Raw genomic sequence first — 14813 nt, forward strand, 5'->3', positions numbered from 1 at the left:
CCATTCGAACATCTTCGGGAATATCCATCCAGTAGCGGAGTCCTTTTCTGGGAATCTTTTCCATGTTTGCATTAACCGCCTCGCGAAGTACTTTCTGGGGAAGTGGGTTAGAATATGTGACAACGCTCCGTGTCACCGAGCGAACGCGTGACATTGTACTTACATAAGGGAATGATCTCTGAGCTACCTTCTCCCAGGCTTCGTACTGATCTGCGACTGTTATCGGTTAGCATCGACAAGGGTCATGTGCCGAGAGTATGCATACAACGCTGGTAGTGGCGCAGCTCTGGCAGAACCTTTGATACACGCCACTCAATCCCTTCATCGTCTACTGGGGGAAGCCCTTCCTTCACAACAGACTTCCTGATCGTTTGAATCAAGTATTCCTTCTCTTTTGCAGTGAGCTCGGTCAATGTGGAGCGTGTGAAGTCTTTGCAAACTGCGAGTGAGACACGCTGCGAGAAAGTTAGCACTATGAGCACGTCGCGACAACGGATTGAGCGAGATTTGTACCAGGAAGATTGGCCATTGTTTCTCAGATAGTCCCAGAGTTTCCCTAACGGTACTTCTACTCATGCGCCGTGGAATATGGGTCCCGGTTGCCCAGAGAAATGCTGTGATCCTCATTGCGCGGGTTATCCAACGCGCAAGGTTGGCAACATCGCACGGGCTAGATCAACTCGGAAATAAGAAGATTCAGGTACCGTGGTATCCGGTCTGCTCGTACGGGTCCAAGGCTGTCGTGTGGTGGTATGGTGTTGGAGATGTGGGGAATGCATGGCGGCGTTCCATGTCGCGTTTGACAGAGTGCAGACATCATGACCCTTGCATTAGCCTATTTTCGGACCACGCTAGCATCCTAGCGGCAAAAAACAATCCGATCCACCACACAGCGTCGTCGACTTCGCGCGCAACACATGATGGCCCCAATGCGGCGTCAACTTATCTACGATCCTACGGTTTGAGAGCCTCACTGAGAGCCTCAGCCGCTTATTGCGCATGTTCTATCGAACTCAAACCCCGTTCCGAGGCGGGGCGGTGCCCGCCGCAAGGTACCATGCCGCATGTGTGTGATTGGGGCCAAAAACGCAGGTGGCAGGCAGCATATTTCATGCTCTGTCCTTGGAATCCTTCCTAGTACCTGTGTAGCTGTTCAAGCTTTCCTTTCTCTATCTCATTTTTCTTTACTGCTTTTCAATTTTGGCGACGATACTTCCCTGTACTCTCGAGTGCCATGGCTTATGAACCCGTTGGACCCCAGGCAAAAGGTCCACATGTGTCGGTGGAGTATGATGGCGGCCTGAACATCCAATACGATTCCGGGGCGTACAACACCGCCCCGCATGTTCCCCAGGATAGCGATACGGAATACAGTGTTGATAATACCAAGAGCGTATCGCAGAAATGGCCTTCAGATTTACGGAAGGTTGGGAGGATTACGCCGTTGAAAGCACTGGTCCTGGTTTTCGACGTGATTTTGGCTTCAACGCCTATCATGTTTCTGGGTGAGTACGATCGATCTCGGCGTGACCACACTGAGCTGCTTTAACGATTACATCGACCACTTGCTGACACGCTACAGCTCTGGCCCTTATCGCTGCCAGGTTGAACGGGAAAGAAGTATCGGACTACGGTACCAAACTGGAACAAACACTTCTGCTTTCGCCGACAATCTTCCCCCTAATCTTCGCGGCCTTGATGGGAAGGTTCTTCCGACATGTTGGTCTCTTCCTTGCTCAACGAGGCACAACTCTCGGCCGTCTCGAACAGCTGATTGGTTGCCAATCCGTCTTCTCCGCACTCGAACGTCAATTTTGTCTGAGATCCTGGTCTATCCTTGGACTTGCATCCGTCTTGATTTGGCTCCTTTCGCCAGTCGGTGGACAGTCTGCACTTCGTCTTATTGACCAAGAGATTGGAAACGTCCAGTTTACCAAACAAGTGCGCTACCTCCATCCGACGACGTTTATGGATTCATTAATGGAGACTGGTAATACCCTTAGTAAGTTCACATGTGCCAAGCTCAATTTAGACGTAAACTGGCTCTATACTTACACTATTCGTAGGTTCAGGCCGTAGCTCCTTCACTCCAATTTTCCTCACATCTATACTCAGCAGCACCAGATACCGTACTACGCCCATGGACCTATGGGGAAACGTCAAACTCCCGCTCTACCGCACTATCGAGAACAGTACGTCTGACGAGTGGAAGTTTGTGCCGAACGGTACAGCCGACAACGTCACATACGCTTCCCTAATCGGTATCCCGATAGCCGGACCTCCCTCTGTCGGCATTAGCTCTTTCAACATCGAAGCTCGCCAATTTGACGTGACATGTTCAAGCAACAATGCATCACGAGGAGAACCTATAGATTTTGTGTCAAAATATACGTGGCAACTCCAAGTAGTTAACGATACAGCGCCTCCGCCTTGCAAAAAGAACGAGACGTCCTGTGCGCCCCCGGTTTGTGCCAGTTACCCCTGCCCAATCCGGAGTGAATCTCTCGTCGATTTGGATACAGAGAAGTACTCAGTGGCGGATTGCGGGCTTTCTTTCGAGAAATATGAAGTCGGAGTGCGCTGCAATGGGACGGAGTGTGCCGCTTATAAGATGAGGAAGATGTACTTGTATGACGAGGACTACCCAATAGGCTACGATATCGCCGTAAGGAGGCAGTTCATGGCTACCGCACTCCTCGCCATGACGAGCGCGGACAACTTCAATATGCCCGCTGCAATAGCTCGAGGCGCGACGACTATGGAGAAATGGCTGCAGGACCCACTCGACTTCACCGGCGTATTCTTTGGAAACGTCGAACTCTACAAGCTGTCGCCGCAAGTCTTCGGCGACCGTCTGACTATAATGTACAATACATTCTGGCAATCCACATACGCCAGCAGAGCGATCGGCGGAAATTTACCAGCATCCGTGATGGAAACAGGCGCTATGAACTTCACCCAGGCACAACGTGCAGACGCCAATATTACATTCGTCGCGACCGAAGCCAATGTATCGCAGGATACGATGCCAATGTACAAAACAGATTGGAGATGGTTCGCAGCATTATTGGTTTGCTCATTCATACTGCTTGCCGCCGCGTACACCGGACTCGTACTTAAGTACATCACGATCGCACCGGATATCATCGGCTATGCATCCTCGCTGACGCTTTTGAATCCCTATGTCCCAACGCCTACGGGAGGAACCACTTTGACTGGATTGGCGAGAACAGCGTTGATGCGCGACTACCCTGTACGCATAGGAGATGTCTGCCCGAATGAGGCCGTGGGCGCGATAGCATTTGCGAGAGCCGACAGGAACGTAGGAAAGCTAGACAGGAAACGATTATACATATGAGCCTACAGAATCGTAGAATAGCGGTGTTGCTGGCACTATCCAAAGATTATAGAAGAACAATAATGTACATCACAAATCATCGATCGCAGTAATGGCTGATCATGCCTCGGAAGGTCGCGCGTCAGATCTCGCGACACACCGCATGCCATCTCATGTGCGTCGATGCAACTCACCACAGAATCTTCGATCCATCCAACGAGATTCTCGAACACTATAACGTATCACATATTGTCGCGCCGCGGCTATAATCACCACATGAAGCACACCGAGACAAACGACGCCATACCCACGCGGCTCGCGAAATCCAGGATCATGGCTGCAAGCAGCTGTCACCACCTGTCAAACCTGCGCTATAAACATTTTCATTCTTAACAGTAGCTTGAGTGGTGTAGTTGTTTAGTCGCGTAGCCGATTCGAAGGTAATGAGGCATTTGGTGTGTCGACTCCAAGACCTGCGGGGTTTCAGGTGCCTGAGGCAGCAATTTGGAACACCAACACCGGCGGGCACTGGCATTGCAACTCCGCCTAGTAATTTTGCGATGAGCGCTGGAGATCTGAGTGTAGGCGCCGTGGGGGTAGGTGTGCGAGTATATATATGTACCAAAGATGCCTCTTGGAGAAATCCATCATTCAGCCTACACTCATTCTAACACGTTCACTTCATTTCATTCTCTATACTTCACTTCTTCAGCGCTCGGTCGCCCCATTCATTCAATACCACATTAAGATACCCATCACTTTAACGCACTTTCATTCCAAATACTTCAATTTGTCAACATGAAGTTCACCAGCACCCTCCTTGTTCTTAGCGTCGCTGCTCTCAGCAACGCACGCGCCATCTATGTTCGCCAGAACAACGCGCAGACCTTCACCGGCGCTCTCGGTGGTGTCGCAGCTACACCTATCCTCGACTCCGGCATCGCCAACCGCCCCTTCAGTGTCAAGGGAGATACTTTTGTCAACCTCTCGGGCGCCCTCCAGCGCTCTTGCGACCAGCAGTTCAACGGCTGTGCAAACTTGGCCAATGGTGGACAGGGAGACTTCTCCACTCAGGACTGCCAGGCTCAGAAGCGTGAGTTCGATGATAATAGTCGTTTGGAACGATGCTAATCATGTGGTAGGACAATGCGATGCTGCAGGCGCTGGCAACTAGAATTACCCTTTGAGGCAGTGAACCGGGGTATGCTGGAGGTCTTTTAGCGGTCAGCGAGGGGCTTTGCGACGAGGGGCTATGCAGCATACATACTCTTACGATTAGACGCAACGCAATTTATGAGATCCCATTAGAACGTTCACATACGCACCTCTTCTGCCAATGATAGTGACTCAGGATCATGTCTGCACTAGCCCTTTCTCTTTCTCTGCTTCATCCTTCCCCGCAGAATCTCTCTTCGGCAAGTTCTTGAGGCACGGCGCATTGAACAGACGACCGCTCCATGCACCGCGTGCTGTGCCAACAGCTACTACACACCACAGCAGAATGACGGCAACGGCGAAGATCGTCCCTAGGACTCTGAAGAACAGACTCGGGAAGATGTTGCCAAGCTCCATCGTACTAAGTGCCATGACTCCAAGGGGAAACGTGAAACCCCACCAGCCCATGTTGAATGGAAACGGCCGAGACTTGTAGATAGATGCCAGTGCGAAACAGAGCCAAGTCAGCCCAAACGCCCACATGATGAGCGCCAGAAAGACTCCGAAGACGAAGAAGATGTCGCCTGCCATGGGTATATCTGAGAAGAAATCCGTCTCTGGAAAGACCCGTCTGCTGACCCAACCAAGATAGGTTATGGAATAGCCGCCCATGCCTAGGGGTCCTAGTGGCAAGAAGGATGACACAACAATCTCTCGTGGTGGTAGCTTGTGCAAAGCCAGGCGTGTGTAGTACATGACTAGAACCGTCATCGCTAGTGGTGTAGACATACCCCACATAATGTACGAAGCAATTATCGTACCGAGAGCATGTTGCGGGTTGGTCAAATGCTCTGCGACTCTGGCACCCGTCCCAGCAGCGACTATGGATGCAGCGATGGGTAATAGCTGAGCTGCTGTGATGCGATCTAAAGCTTGACGATCAGATGCGGAGATCAGTAGGATCGTGAGTGATATCGTGACTGAGACAGCGACTGCAGAATCGATCATCCAGCAGACCCAAGCAAAGGTAACGGCCCAGGGCCCCCAATATGGGATGCATATTGAGCACCAAGCTGATATGAGGGTAGCGAATCCCATCGGAATGGTTCCAAGGAAAAGCGAGTTGACACTGTCCGCGATCATGACGGTCCATATTTCAGGGTATACCACATATCGGAAGACTGAGACTGAGAAGGCGCAGGCGAACAGGATCGTGTTGAGTCCAAAGAAGATCACCGCAAGCCAATACAACCAGTCTGCTTTGAACGGTATAGCGACGAGAAGTAGAGAAACTACTCCCGTGCCCATGGTCACGGAGAACCATGACGGCGAAAAGTTCCTCACAATCCTGCGCCAGCCCACCTATGCTTGTTTAGAGTACATCTCCAAGCCTCGTGTGTTGAAAACGTACATCGTATTTCGTCAACTCCCCAGATGCGACCGTAGTATTGGAACCGGTAGATTGAGCAGCTGACGTCGATGTCGGGCCCTGAGACTTCAGCCGTCGTATGGGAGCCCGCTGGGCCGCAGGCGCAGTCAGAGCAGGATTATCCGACGCGACGCGATCCAGTTCGTAGTCATCCATCTATGCGATGCGCTGTCCGTGTTTGCATAGCAGTCAGGCCGGCTGGAAATGCCATCTTGGATAAGACACCACTTTAGCGATGACGATGCAGTCGCCGCGCCGCCATTGCCCGCTCGCAAATCCCAGAGCCCAGATCCAATCACGTGGGTAGCACGGACCGATCAGTTTCACAACACTGAACCTCGTCGAAAAGGCTGAACCTCACTTCAATCTTCTCCGCAAACTTCCTTTGATCACGTCAGCTTCCTGTCGTCACCCCCGCATCCCCATTCTCTGGTCCCGCAAGCAGCGAGTGCAGGCCTGTACCATACTCAATAATCCTTCGGTCTCGCTTCCGAACATCCGTGTGCCTGCCGCTGGACCCTGATCTTCGACAGGCGCATTCGCACTTTTGGTCACCAACACCATGCCCGGCTTTTTGGATCTTCCACTTGAACTCCGAAACCATGTTTACGAGGTGTTGCTTAATGAAGAGCTGGGTCGTTCTTTCCGCGGGGTCATGGTGGTGTCAGAGCATTACGTGAGGAACGATTTACCGCTTCGGTGTTATCGCGGGCTGCTCCGCGTGTGTCGCCAGACGCATGGAGAGTTTAAGCAAGCAATCCAACACCTGGTCGCTGCGAAACGCCTAAACTACGAATTCGACATTACCTTCTCACATGGCCGGCCGTACTTCTCGTTGAGCTGGGTTCAATTTGCGGCGCTTTCGCCTACCATCAATCAACTTCTTATCAACGTCGACTTGCGCACAAGAGAGCCCCTCCGAGACGGGCCGCGCGAATCTTTTGTTCCTCACGAGCACGAGCTGGCTCATTTGTTGGAGCACTCGCCGACTTGTTTTGCCAAACAGCTCTTCGATTACATTGCTATCTTCCTGAAGACACTTGCCAATCTATTATTCCAGGGCAATCCTCATTTCAGTGTGTTATACACCGAACGTATGATATTGAATCTGCGTACGCCAACGAAGGTGGTAGCGCTCGGGGGAAACGGCCACAATCCAATCACCCTGTCGCGGCGGCTTCGTGTCGACCAAGCCGAAGCTCGCAAGTTGCACAACACTATGCGCAACACTCTCCAGATTACGTCGAATAACTTCAAGGCATTTGACGCAAACAACTGTGACCGGCTCTTCCCGCTGATACAGATTGGTTCTTTGCGGTTTGCGACGGAAGGGGTGATATGGGGAGAAGGACACAACTTAGTACTTGCGCATGATGATTTTCAGTGGTTGCGGTATTAGACGACTCGCGAGTCCTGAAAGTTCGAGATGCTAATGTGACTACATTGAATTAAGAAAATTCAATCGTTATTAGCATGCTTCACTATAATGTCTACATGGAGTTTAGTAGACGTAATCTTGGCTGCCATTGATCACTGAAATGCCTACATTAGCTTTGGGATACTTCATTTCTCGCTGTCTATCAGGTACGTAGGCGTCTGGCTAGTCTACCATCTCGTTGATCCTTCTAAGTAAGATCGATGTAGTTCTGAGGGCCACCCAGCTGGTCGGCAAGATCATCGACATCAGATGACTCCTTGCCCTTTCCTCCCGTCTTCTGCTTCGCCTTCCAGGCCGTCTTCCGCGCTTTCTCTTTCATCTTGTCCTTCATCGCCTTCTCCTTGGCTAGCGCGATCTTCGCAGCTAGGCTGCCCGCCTTCTCGTACAGTGTGCTGATCACGTGCACGACGTCTTGAGCGCGGAGAAGTGGGTCTTTCGTCTCACCGTCTTCAGCACCAGAGACACGGGCCTTGACGGTTTCGACGAGATAGCCGCGTACTAGGCTCGCGGAACCGTGAGTGAAAGAGGAAAGGACGACGAGGAGACCGAGAACCTTGGAGGACATGTCGTTATCCTTGGCGGGCTTCATTGAAGCGGGTAGGAGCTATAGATACGTCAGTATGAGTCTCAATTCAGTTCGGACAAGGGTTTTACTAACCATCTCCCATTTCCAAGCCCAATTCAAGAAGATCCCCAGCCCAAGGTTGCGCTTGTTTTCCATATCGTCCGGAGCAGCACCGGCGACTTCCTTCAGGTCCTTTTGAACGTCGGCGTACGGGCGCGTGATCCGGATGGTGTTGTCCAAGACGAAACCTCCTGGACCTTTGCCGAGGCTCATGACGTGCGAGCACCTCTGATAGTCGTTGAGATCCTATTTATTTGGTTAGAGTTTGGTGATTGCGCTTCAATAGACATCACTTACCTTCCACGGCAAGCCGTAACCGTCGACCCACTCATTGGACACCTCTTCTTCACCGTTGTAGAAGATGCAGACCTTGGGTTTGTAGTACTTCATGATCTCGTCCTTTGAAGCGGCGACCTGTACAATCTGTCCCGGTTCGCAGGCGCAGATGTCGTCGATCGGTTGAGCGCGAATGTCGTAGACGGCGGCGTAGTCGATCTTGAAGAACGTGCGAACTTGCTGGAGGACCTTGTCATGTTTATCGAAAGGTCCGAGGGTGAAGTCGCTCTTGGTCTTGTCGATGGAAGGGCAGTGAATAGTTATTTTGTGCGCCATAGTAGCGTTGATGTTGTTGTATACTCAGGGGAGCGCAAGGTGACGGATAGGTCAGGAGACGCGAGATCGTGAGCAGAGATAAAGAGCGGGTAGATGAGCGACGAGAGACTTGTCGCCCTAGAAGACTCTTCAAGTCAAAAGTGAAGGTGAGCGTTTGCATTGTGCGACAGTACGTCACTGCTGCCTTGCGAGCGCTCTTCCACCGCCTCGCCTTCACTGCGCTCAGGGTCCATAGATGTAGCGACTGATCCACTGTTGCCACCCACAGAAGATTTGTATTGACTATACAATGCCTCTAATCTTGTAAGTTTCCATAAGAAGATTCCGGGTGGCCAAATGGGGATTACGACGGGTTTGAGATACCCAATACGCAGTCCCGATTAGATCACAGCTTGAGAGATGACGACGGGTTTGATATACCCAATACGCAGTATTAATAGCACCGACCAAGGATTTTCTTTTTGCTGCTGGGTTCGATTCTAGGTTCTAACATCAATTCTTTGTTTTTGCTGAGTTCGATTCACGGACTCGTTTTGACTCTTTTTGCGCGAACTTACAGGCTGTCATTATACGTTAAAGTGCGAGATGACTTAAGAACATGTTAAAGCAGATGTAAGGGGCTCTCGTAGATATCTACAAGTGATTAAGGTATGTGGACGTCCGGCTTTCAATCGCTAAAACCCTCAAACTCATCCGCCGCCTCTTGGGCTTCCTTCTCTGCGACCTTCTTCCTAACCTGGTCAATCATACCCTTCACCCTTTCTTCCTCTTTCCGCTCATCTTCCGTCAACGCCGCAACACGGTCATGTTCGCGCTTCGCAGCCTTCTTTTCTCTCCGTGATTCCTTGAGCGCCTTCGCATCCTTCTGCTGCGTCCACGCCGACGCCTTCTTATCTTCCGTGACATATCGCTTCTTGCCATCTTTCTTCCCTTCCGCCTTATTAGCTTCATACTCGCTCTGCTCGACCTGTCGTTGTGCTTCGCGCGCTTTGTCCTTGTATGCGTATGTGCTGAAATCCATGACTACGCCTAGACTGCGGTCTCCGTCCCACTTTTTGAGTTCAGGCATGCTGGGTAGTTTGAGGAGACCCCAGGCGTTGCCGTGTTCTGTCCAGTCGAGATCGGGGATGCGGAAGATGGAGCTGGCGGTGTGTTTGCTGTAGGCACGGACCCAGGAGACGAAGCCGCGTTGTGCTTTGTCGAATAATGCTCTATCGGATTTCACTACTTTTCGTATCCGATTGCTCATGGCTGTGGCTTCTTCCGCGGATACTGTGACTTCAGGTGTTGTTAACGGCGATACTGGAGTCTGTCGAACACGGAGGAACTCGATGTAATCTTCTTCTCGGCCGGGACTGAGAAATGTAACGGCTAGACCTTTGCGACCTGCGCGACCTGCGCGCCCGCAGCGGTGAATGAAGGTTTTCGGGTCGCTTGGTGCGTCAAGTTGAAGGACCAGGTCCACTGACGGGATGTCGAGACCACGGGCAGCGACGTCTGTGGTCAGGAGGATGGATGGTGTGACGCTCTCTACGAATTTGATGAAGTTCCGGTTTCTAACCTTGTCCGGGAGTTTGCCGTGCAGGGGCACAATGGTGTATCCTTTTAGAACTTCAGGTAAGATGTGTTGGAAGTAGTCGACCGAGAAACATGTCGCCAAGTACATGATAGACTTTTGCGGCTGCGGATCCAATGATTTCAAGACTTTCTTGATGGCGGGTAGCTTGTGCGATGCTGGTATGGTCAGATATGTCATCTGCAAGCTTGCTGGCGTTTTCTTGTCTTCGATGGCGCCCATTTCTCCTGTCGCACTATTGGGTGCAGCTCGTGCCTTGACCTTGACAGCGATGCGAACGGGATTCCGGAGACCCACTCGGATCAGCTGGTCGACAGCTTCAGAAACACTGGCACTGAAGAGACCGGTTCGGCGTTGCTTGGGTAGTCGGGAGAGGATTCTTTGCAGGTCATCTTTGAAGCCAAGGTCTAGAAGACGATCAGCTTCATCAAGAACGAGAGCATCGAAGGATGACTGTGAGCAATGGACATGTGGTGAGGAAAGGAGTTCAAGTAGTCGTCCTGGTGTGCCGATGAGTACGTTGGTAGATGACTTGAGGAATCTGCTCAGATCCTGAGCGGGCGTTACTGATCCTCCGAGAAGGAGCTGGGGTATAACCTTCAACGTTCCGACAGGAAAGGTCGGTTTTGGCGGAGCATCGGCGTCTTCCATGTCGGTATCTTCATCTTCCGGATCCAGTAAGGCTGCAGAGGGCGCATGAAATCTGAGAAGCGACGAAAGTACTGTATGAATCTGTGTTGCAAGTTCTCTGGTAGGTGAGATGATAATGGCACCCACGTGATGCTTTTTTATAGGCGCATCCAGTCGCAACAAGCGCTCGACGATGGGAATCAGATAACTAGGAGCTTGTTAGATGCGCATAAAGATTGGCAATGTATGACCTTACGCTAGAGTCTTTCCACTCCCTGTGACAGCCTCGACGACAACATCAGAGTTCTTCATGAACATGGGGATGGCTGCGTGCTGCACAGGCGTGGTCTTCACGAAGCCCATGGAATCCACAGCTTCGAGAATCCATTCTGATAAGGCAGGCGTTAATGCGCTGAATGAACGATCTATCTTAGTTTGGGGTGCCATCATGGACTATGATATCGTGAAGATGTCTGCTGGAGTCGCGACGGCTGTACAGAAAAGTCGCGCGAACTTTGAAAATAAAGTGGAGCACTGCACGGCCACTTTGCGCCACACTGTCGTTCACAGGCAGATACCTATCTGTAGGTGCACTCGAGAGCACGCGGGGTCGTCAGCTGTCACTGGTTCGAGCGCATCTGACAAAAGCTTGATTACTCAAGACATGATGCATCCAGTTCGCGAGCCTGCAATGACACAGTGACACCGTGTCTCCTTTCTCGAACCTGATCGCATCGCCAAGACTGATCCGCCGCCACGCTGATCATAGGCGCATTCGCGAGACCGGATCATACATGCGTAGCCGTGAGACCAAATTTCCCAGGCTCATGCAGCAAGATTACAGCCGTCACGCCCCAACCCGTTCCCTGTTCACCCGCCTATAACAAATAAGACGACCGCTGCTGTCGCCTGCACGCACTGTGGCATCTTCTGCCTCCCTAAACGATGCGCGCTGCCCGGACGAATCCGCGGGCCATGAGCCTCTGATCACGCCTGATGCTGACATCAATGTCGAAGCCACCCTAAGTGCCGCCCTCCCACATGTTAGCTGTGACGCGCCAACCCAGCCTCATTACCTTTATTCCCAACCCTCGGATCGCCAGTCCCTGCTGGTAAACATCGCCCTACTCTGTGCCAGGGCCCACTCCACTCTCTCCGGCGTCATCCGGGCTCCTACTTTCCCTTACTTTCCCACCTGCTGGCGCGTAGCCATGGAATCTTCACGCCAATACCAGATCCCCAACACGCCGCGTGTGATCTCGCCGTCACCAACGCCCTCGGAGGCGGGTAGTACGAAAGATGGTTATTTTGGACCCGTGACGCGCTCTTCGACGCGCAAACAACGGGTTACGTCACCTCCACCTATCGATGAGGACTCGGGATCAGACCCCGACAGCAGGGCTCGAGCAAGGAGTCGGAATGCCAGAAGCCGGAGTCCTGTCCTAGAGGGAGGCGTAGGACGGCGGAGGATGAGCGGCCTGACAAGTCGCAGGCAGATGAATGGAGGCATGAAGAAGGATCTCGCGCTGCCGGGCAACACTTCAAACGGCCACCTGTCACCCGCGCAAGCGAACAAGAATTACTGGAGGGAGATGAGCAGGAGTCCGAGTCCTCTAGGCTTGATTCCCATCCACCAGAAATGGCGTTCATTCGTGAGTACACACATGGTGACTTCGCAAGCTCATCACTGACGTCGACAGATTCACCGGCATGAGATTCCTCGCAAGATCCTCCACGTCTCCATCGGCTTCCTGACCATCTTCCTCTACTGCACCGGCACGCAAACGTCGCAAATACACAATGTCCTCCTTACCATGCTGATACCCATTGCCCTCGCCGACGTCATCCGACACCGCTACTGGCAAGTGAATCGCTTCTACATCCGGTGTCTCGGTGCCTTCATGCGCGAGTCAGAGGTCGATGGATACAACGGTGTCATATCCTACCTTCTGGGTGCATGGATAGTCATGCGCTTTTGCCCGAAAGACATAGCAGTTATGAGCATCTTACTACTGAGTTGGTGCGATACCGCTGCGTCGACTTTTGGCAGGCTCTGGGGCCACCTCACGCCCAGAGTCAGGAAAGGCAAGAGTCTTGCGGGTTCTATCGCGGCGTGCGTGACGGGTGTTATCACAGCAGCCGTATGGTGGGGCTGGCTAGGTCCTCTCTACTCAGAGTACAATCACGGCGAATACGCTTTTGCGTTCCAAGGCGCCCTGACGCTCCCTCCCCAGGCGCGGGAAACTTTGGATCTCACCGTGAAGCAAGCTTCCCTTACCGGATACTGGGCGTTGGGCGCCATGTCTCTGGCGTCTGGCATTATCGCCAGTGCCAGTGAAGCGATCGACGTTTTTGGCTGGGACGACAATCTCACCATCCCCGTGCTTTGCGGAGCCGGGCTATGGGGCTTTCTCCGGATCTTCGGCTAATCAGATGTCCCTATATGTACGATTTTACGTTTTGTCTCTTCTAGAGTCTTGCTATTTCCAATCTATATCCCCTTTGGATCAAATGATACCCTAGATACGGGTCCTCGGGGAGTGGCATCGCATCTATCATGGTCACGACGGCGTTCTGGGACGTAATGGGAACTGGGCAGACGGAGATGGACGGGTATTGGGCGAGTAGATCGGGACATGAATCGGTATACCTATATAAGCAAATAGTGATCTTCCTTGCAGCCACAGAAGCTACTTTGGTGTGAAGGCGTCGTAGGGCTTATCGAGTTTCAAGCCGAGGTCCAAATTCTCACGTTGCTCATCTACCAAGCACCGAATCCAGCTCTCCCACACGCCTTTAGGGCTGACTGTCGGCAAGCACCCGTCCTCAATGCAGAGCAGACGCAAAAGGGAAGGCCTGAATACCCTGAAGGACCCCTGCAAAGCGGTATTCGACTTGGCGCATACCGCCACATGCGACGCGGCCATTGGAGCATGCCGCCGACTTGCTTCTTCATATATGATCACGCTCACTCACGCTCACTAACAAGACTCACGGAGACACTATGACTCTTGCGCATACTCCCATCCACCCAGTAATCCCCTGCCCACGACTGCCAGCGAGCCCCCTGCCGATCGCCCGCAGCTTGCCCCGCCACACCCGCCGTTAAGAGCCCTCCACGTCCTGCGCCCGAACGCGCCTCTGGAATCTCCACCTACCCTCTTTCCGCAACAGAACCGGCGCACACAAAACTTCCCTCACGCAAGAACATCTACATCCGGATCGCTGTAGAACGTGTGCAATCTCTGCGTCGCAGCTGTTATAACCGTCTCTTCGGCTGCGTTCCCCCACCCGTTCCCGATCACTCTGCGCATACCGAGGGTTCAACTTCGAGCGCCACTTCACATACACATACGCGCAAAGAAGGGTACTATGGCTTCGTCATCTGCGGCAGCGGGGCTGCTGGCTCGTCAACTCAAGCAAATGCAAAACGACAAGAGTATATCGGGCATAAGCTGCGGTCTGGTGGACAACAATGTGTTCGAGTGGGAGGTGATGCTGATGATCGACGACGACACAAAGTTCTACGGAGGTACAGACCCAGACACAGTCTTCCCAAGTAGAAACTCCGGTACTGACATCACACACAGGAGGTTTCTTCCGCGCGCGCCTCACCTTCCCCAGCGAATACCCGCTCCTCCCACCAAAGATGCGCTTCGAGACACCCATCTTCCACCCTAACAGTACGTCTCGTTCCTCACAAACCCCTCATAACTCGAATCGCATGACTAACACCTCCCAGTCTACCAAAACGGCGAAGTATGCATCTCGATCCTCCACCCACCCGAAGAAGACAAGTACGGCTACGAATCCGCCGCAGAACGCTGGTCGCCCGTACAAACGCCCGAGACGATTCTTTTGTCTGTTATTTCTATGCTGTCGAGCCCGAACGATGAGAGCCCGGCGAATGTGGAGGCGGCGAGCATGTGGAGGGATAATACACCCGAGTTTAAGAAGAGGGTGAGGAAGTGTGTGAGGGATAGCTTGGATTATGAGTGAGGTGGATGATTA

At 52.4% G+C, this 14813-nt stretch overlaps 8 protein-coding genes across 8 annotated transcripts; 5 read left to right on the plus strand and 3 right to left on the minus strand.

Moving 5' to 3' along the window:
- Window positions 1-1495: 1495 nt before the first annotated feature.
- J4E86_005989 (uncharacterized protein) lies at window positions 1496-3358 on the plus strand (the record flags this gene model as incomplete). Its single annotated transcript, XM_051446520.1, has 4 exons — window positions 1496-1505; window positions 1583-2002; window positions 2067-2261; window positions 2652-3358. The coding sequence occupies 4 exons, from the start codon at window positions 1496-1498 to the stop codon at window positions 3356-3358; spliced, it is 1332 nt and encodes a 443-aa protein (XP_051302095.1).
- Window positions 3359-4135: 777 nt separating this feature from the next.
- J4E86_005990 (uncharacterized protein) lies at window positions 4136-4511 on the plus strand (the record flags this gene model as incomplete). The annotated part of the gene is made up of 2 exons (XM_051446521.1): window positions 4136-4430; window positions 4480-4511. 2 exons carry the CDS (start codon window positions 4136-4138, stop codon window positions 4509-4511), a joined length of 327 nt encoding a protein of 108 aa, XP_051302096.1.
- Window positions 4512-4690: 179 nt separating this feature from the next.
- Window positions 4691-6077, minus strand: J4E86_005991 (uncharacterized protein; the record flags this gene model as incomplete). Its single annotated transcript, XM_051446522.1, has 2 exons — window positions 4691-5854; window positions 5904-6077. The coding sequence occupies 2 exons, from the start codon at window positions 6075-6077 to the stop codon at window positions 4691-4693; spliced, it is 1338 nt and encodes a 445-aa protein (XP_051302097.1).
- A 406-nt stretch (window positions 6078-6483) lies between these two features.
- Window positions 6484-7320, plus strand: J4E86_005992 (uncharacterized protein; the record flags this gene model as incomplete). Its single annotated transcript, XM_051446523.1, has 1 exon — window positions 6484-7320. One exon carries the CDS (start codon window positions 6484-6486, stop codon window positions 7318-7320), a length of 837 nt encoding a protein of 278 aa, XP_051302098.1.
- A 226-nt stretch (window positions 7321-7546) lies between these two features.
- On the minus strand, window positions 7547-8596 carry J4E86_005993 (uncharacterized protein; the record flags this gene model as incomplete). Its single annotated transcript, XM_051446524.1, has 3 exons — window positions 7547-7963; window positions 8018-8230; window positions 8282-8596. The coding sequence occupies 3 exons, from the start codon at window positions 8594-8596 to the stop codon at window positions 7547-7549; spliced, it is 945 nt and encodes a 314-aa protein (XP_051302099.1).
- A 667-nt stretch (window positions 8597-9263) lies between these two features.
- On the minus strand, window positions 9264-11249 carry SPB4 (ATP-dependent rRNA helicase spb4; the record flags this gene model as incomplete). The annotated part of the gene is made up of 2 exons (XM_051446525.1): window positions 9264-11010; window positions 11059-11249. The coding sequence occupies 2 exons, from the start codon at window positions 11247-11249 to the stop codon at window positions 9264-9266; spliced, it is 1938 nt and encodes a 645-aa protein (XP_051302100.1).
- Window positions 11250-12013: 764 nt separating this feature from the next.
- J4E86_005995 (uncharacterized protein) lies at window positions 12014-13231 on the plus strand (the record flags this gene model as incomplete). Its single annotated transcript, XM_051446526.1, has 2 exons — window positions 12014-12454; window positions 12503-13231. The coding sequence occupies 2 exons, from the start codon at window positions 12014-12016 to the stop codon at window positions 13229-13231; spliced, it is 1170 nt and encodes a 389-aa protein (XP_051302101.1).
- A 943-nt stretch (window positions 13232-14174) lies between these two features.
- UBC15 (Ubiquitin-conjugating enzyme E2 15) lies at window positions 14175-14801 on the plus strand (the record flags this gene model as incomplete). The annotated part of the gene is made up of 3 exons (XM_051446527.1): window positions 14175-14334; window positions 14393-14485; window positions 14545-14801. 3 exons carry the CDS (start codon window positions 14175-14177, stop codon window positions 14799-14801), a joined length of 510 nt encoding a protein of 169 aa, XP_051302102.1.
- Window positions 14802-14813: the final 12 nt, after the last annotated feature.

The sequence above is a fragment of the Alternaria arbusti genome (assembly GCF_024043155.1).
Source record: "Alternaria arbusti strain BMP 1465 chromosome Unknown scaffold_7, whole genome shotgun sequence".
Lineage (NCBI taxonomy): Eukaryota > Fungi > Ascomycota > Dothideomycetes > Pleosporales > Pleosporaceae > Alternaria > Alternaria arbusti.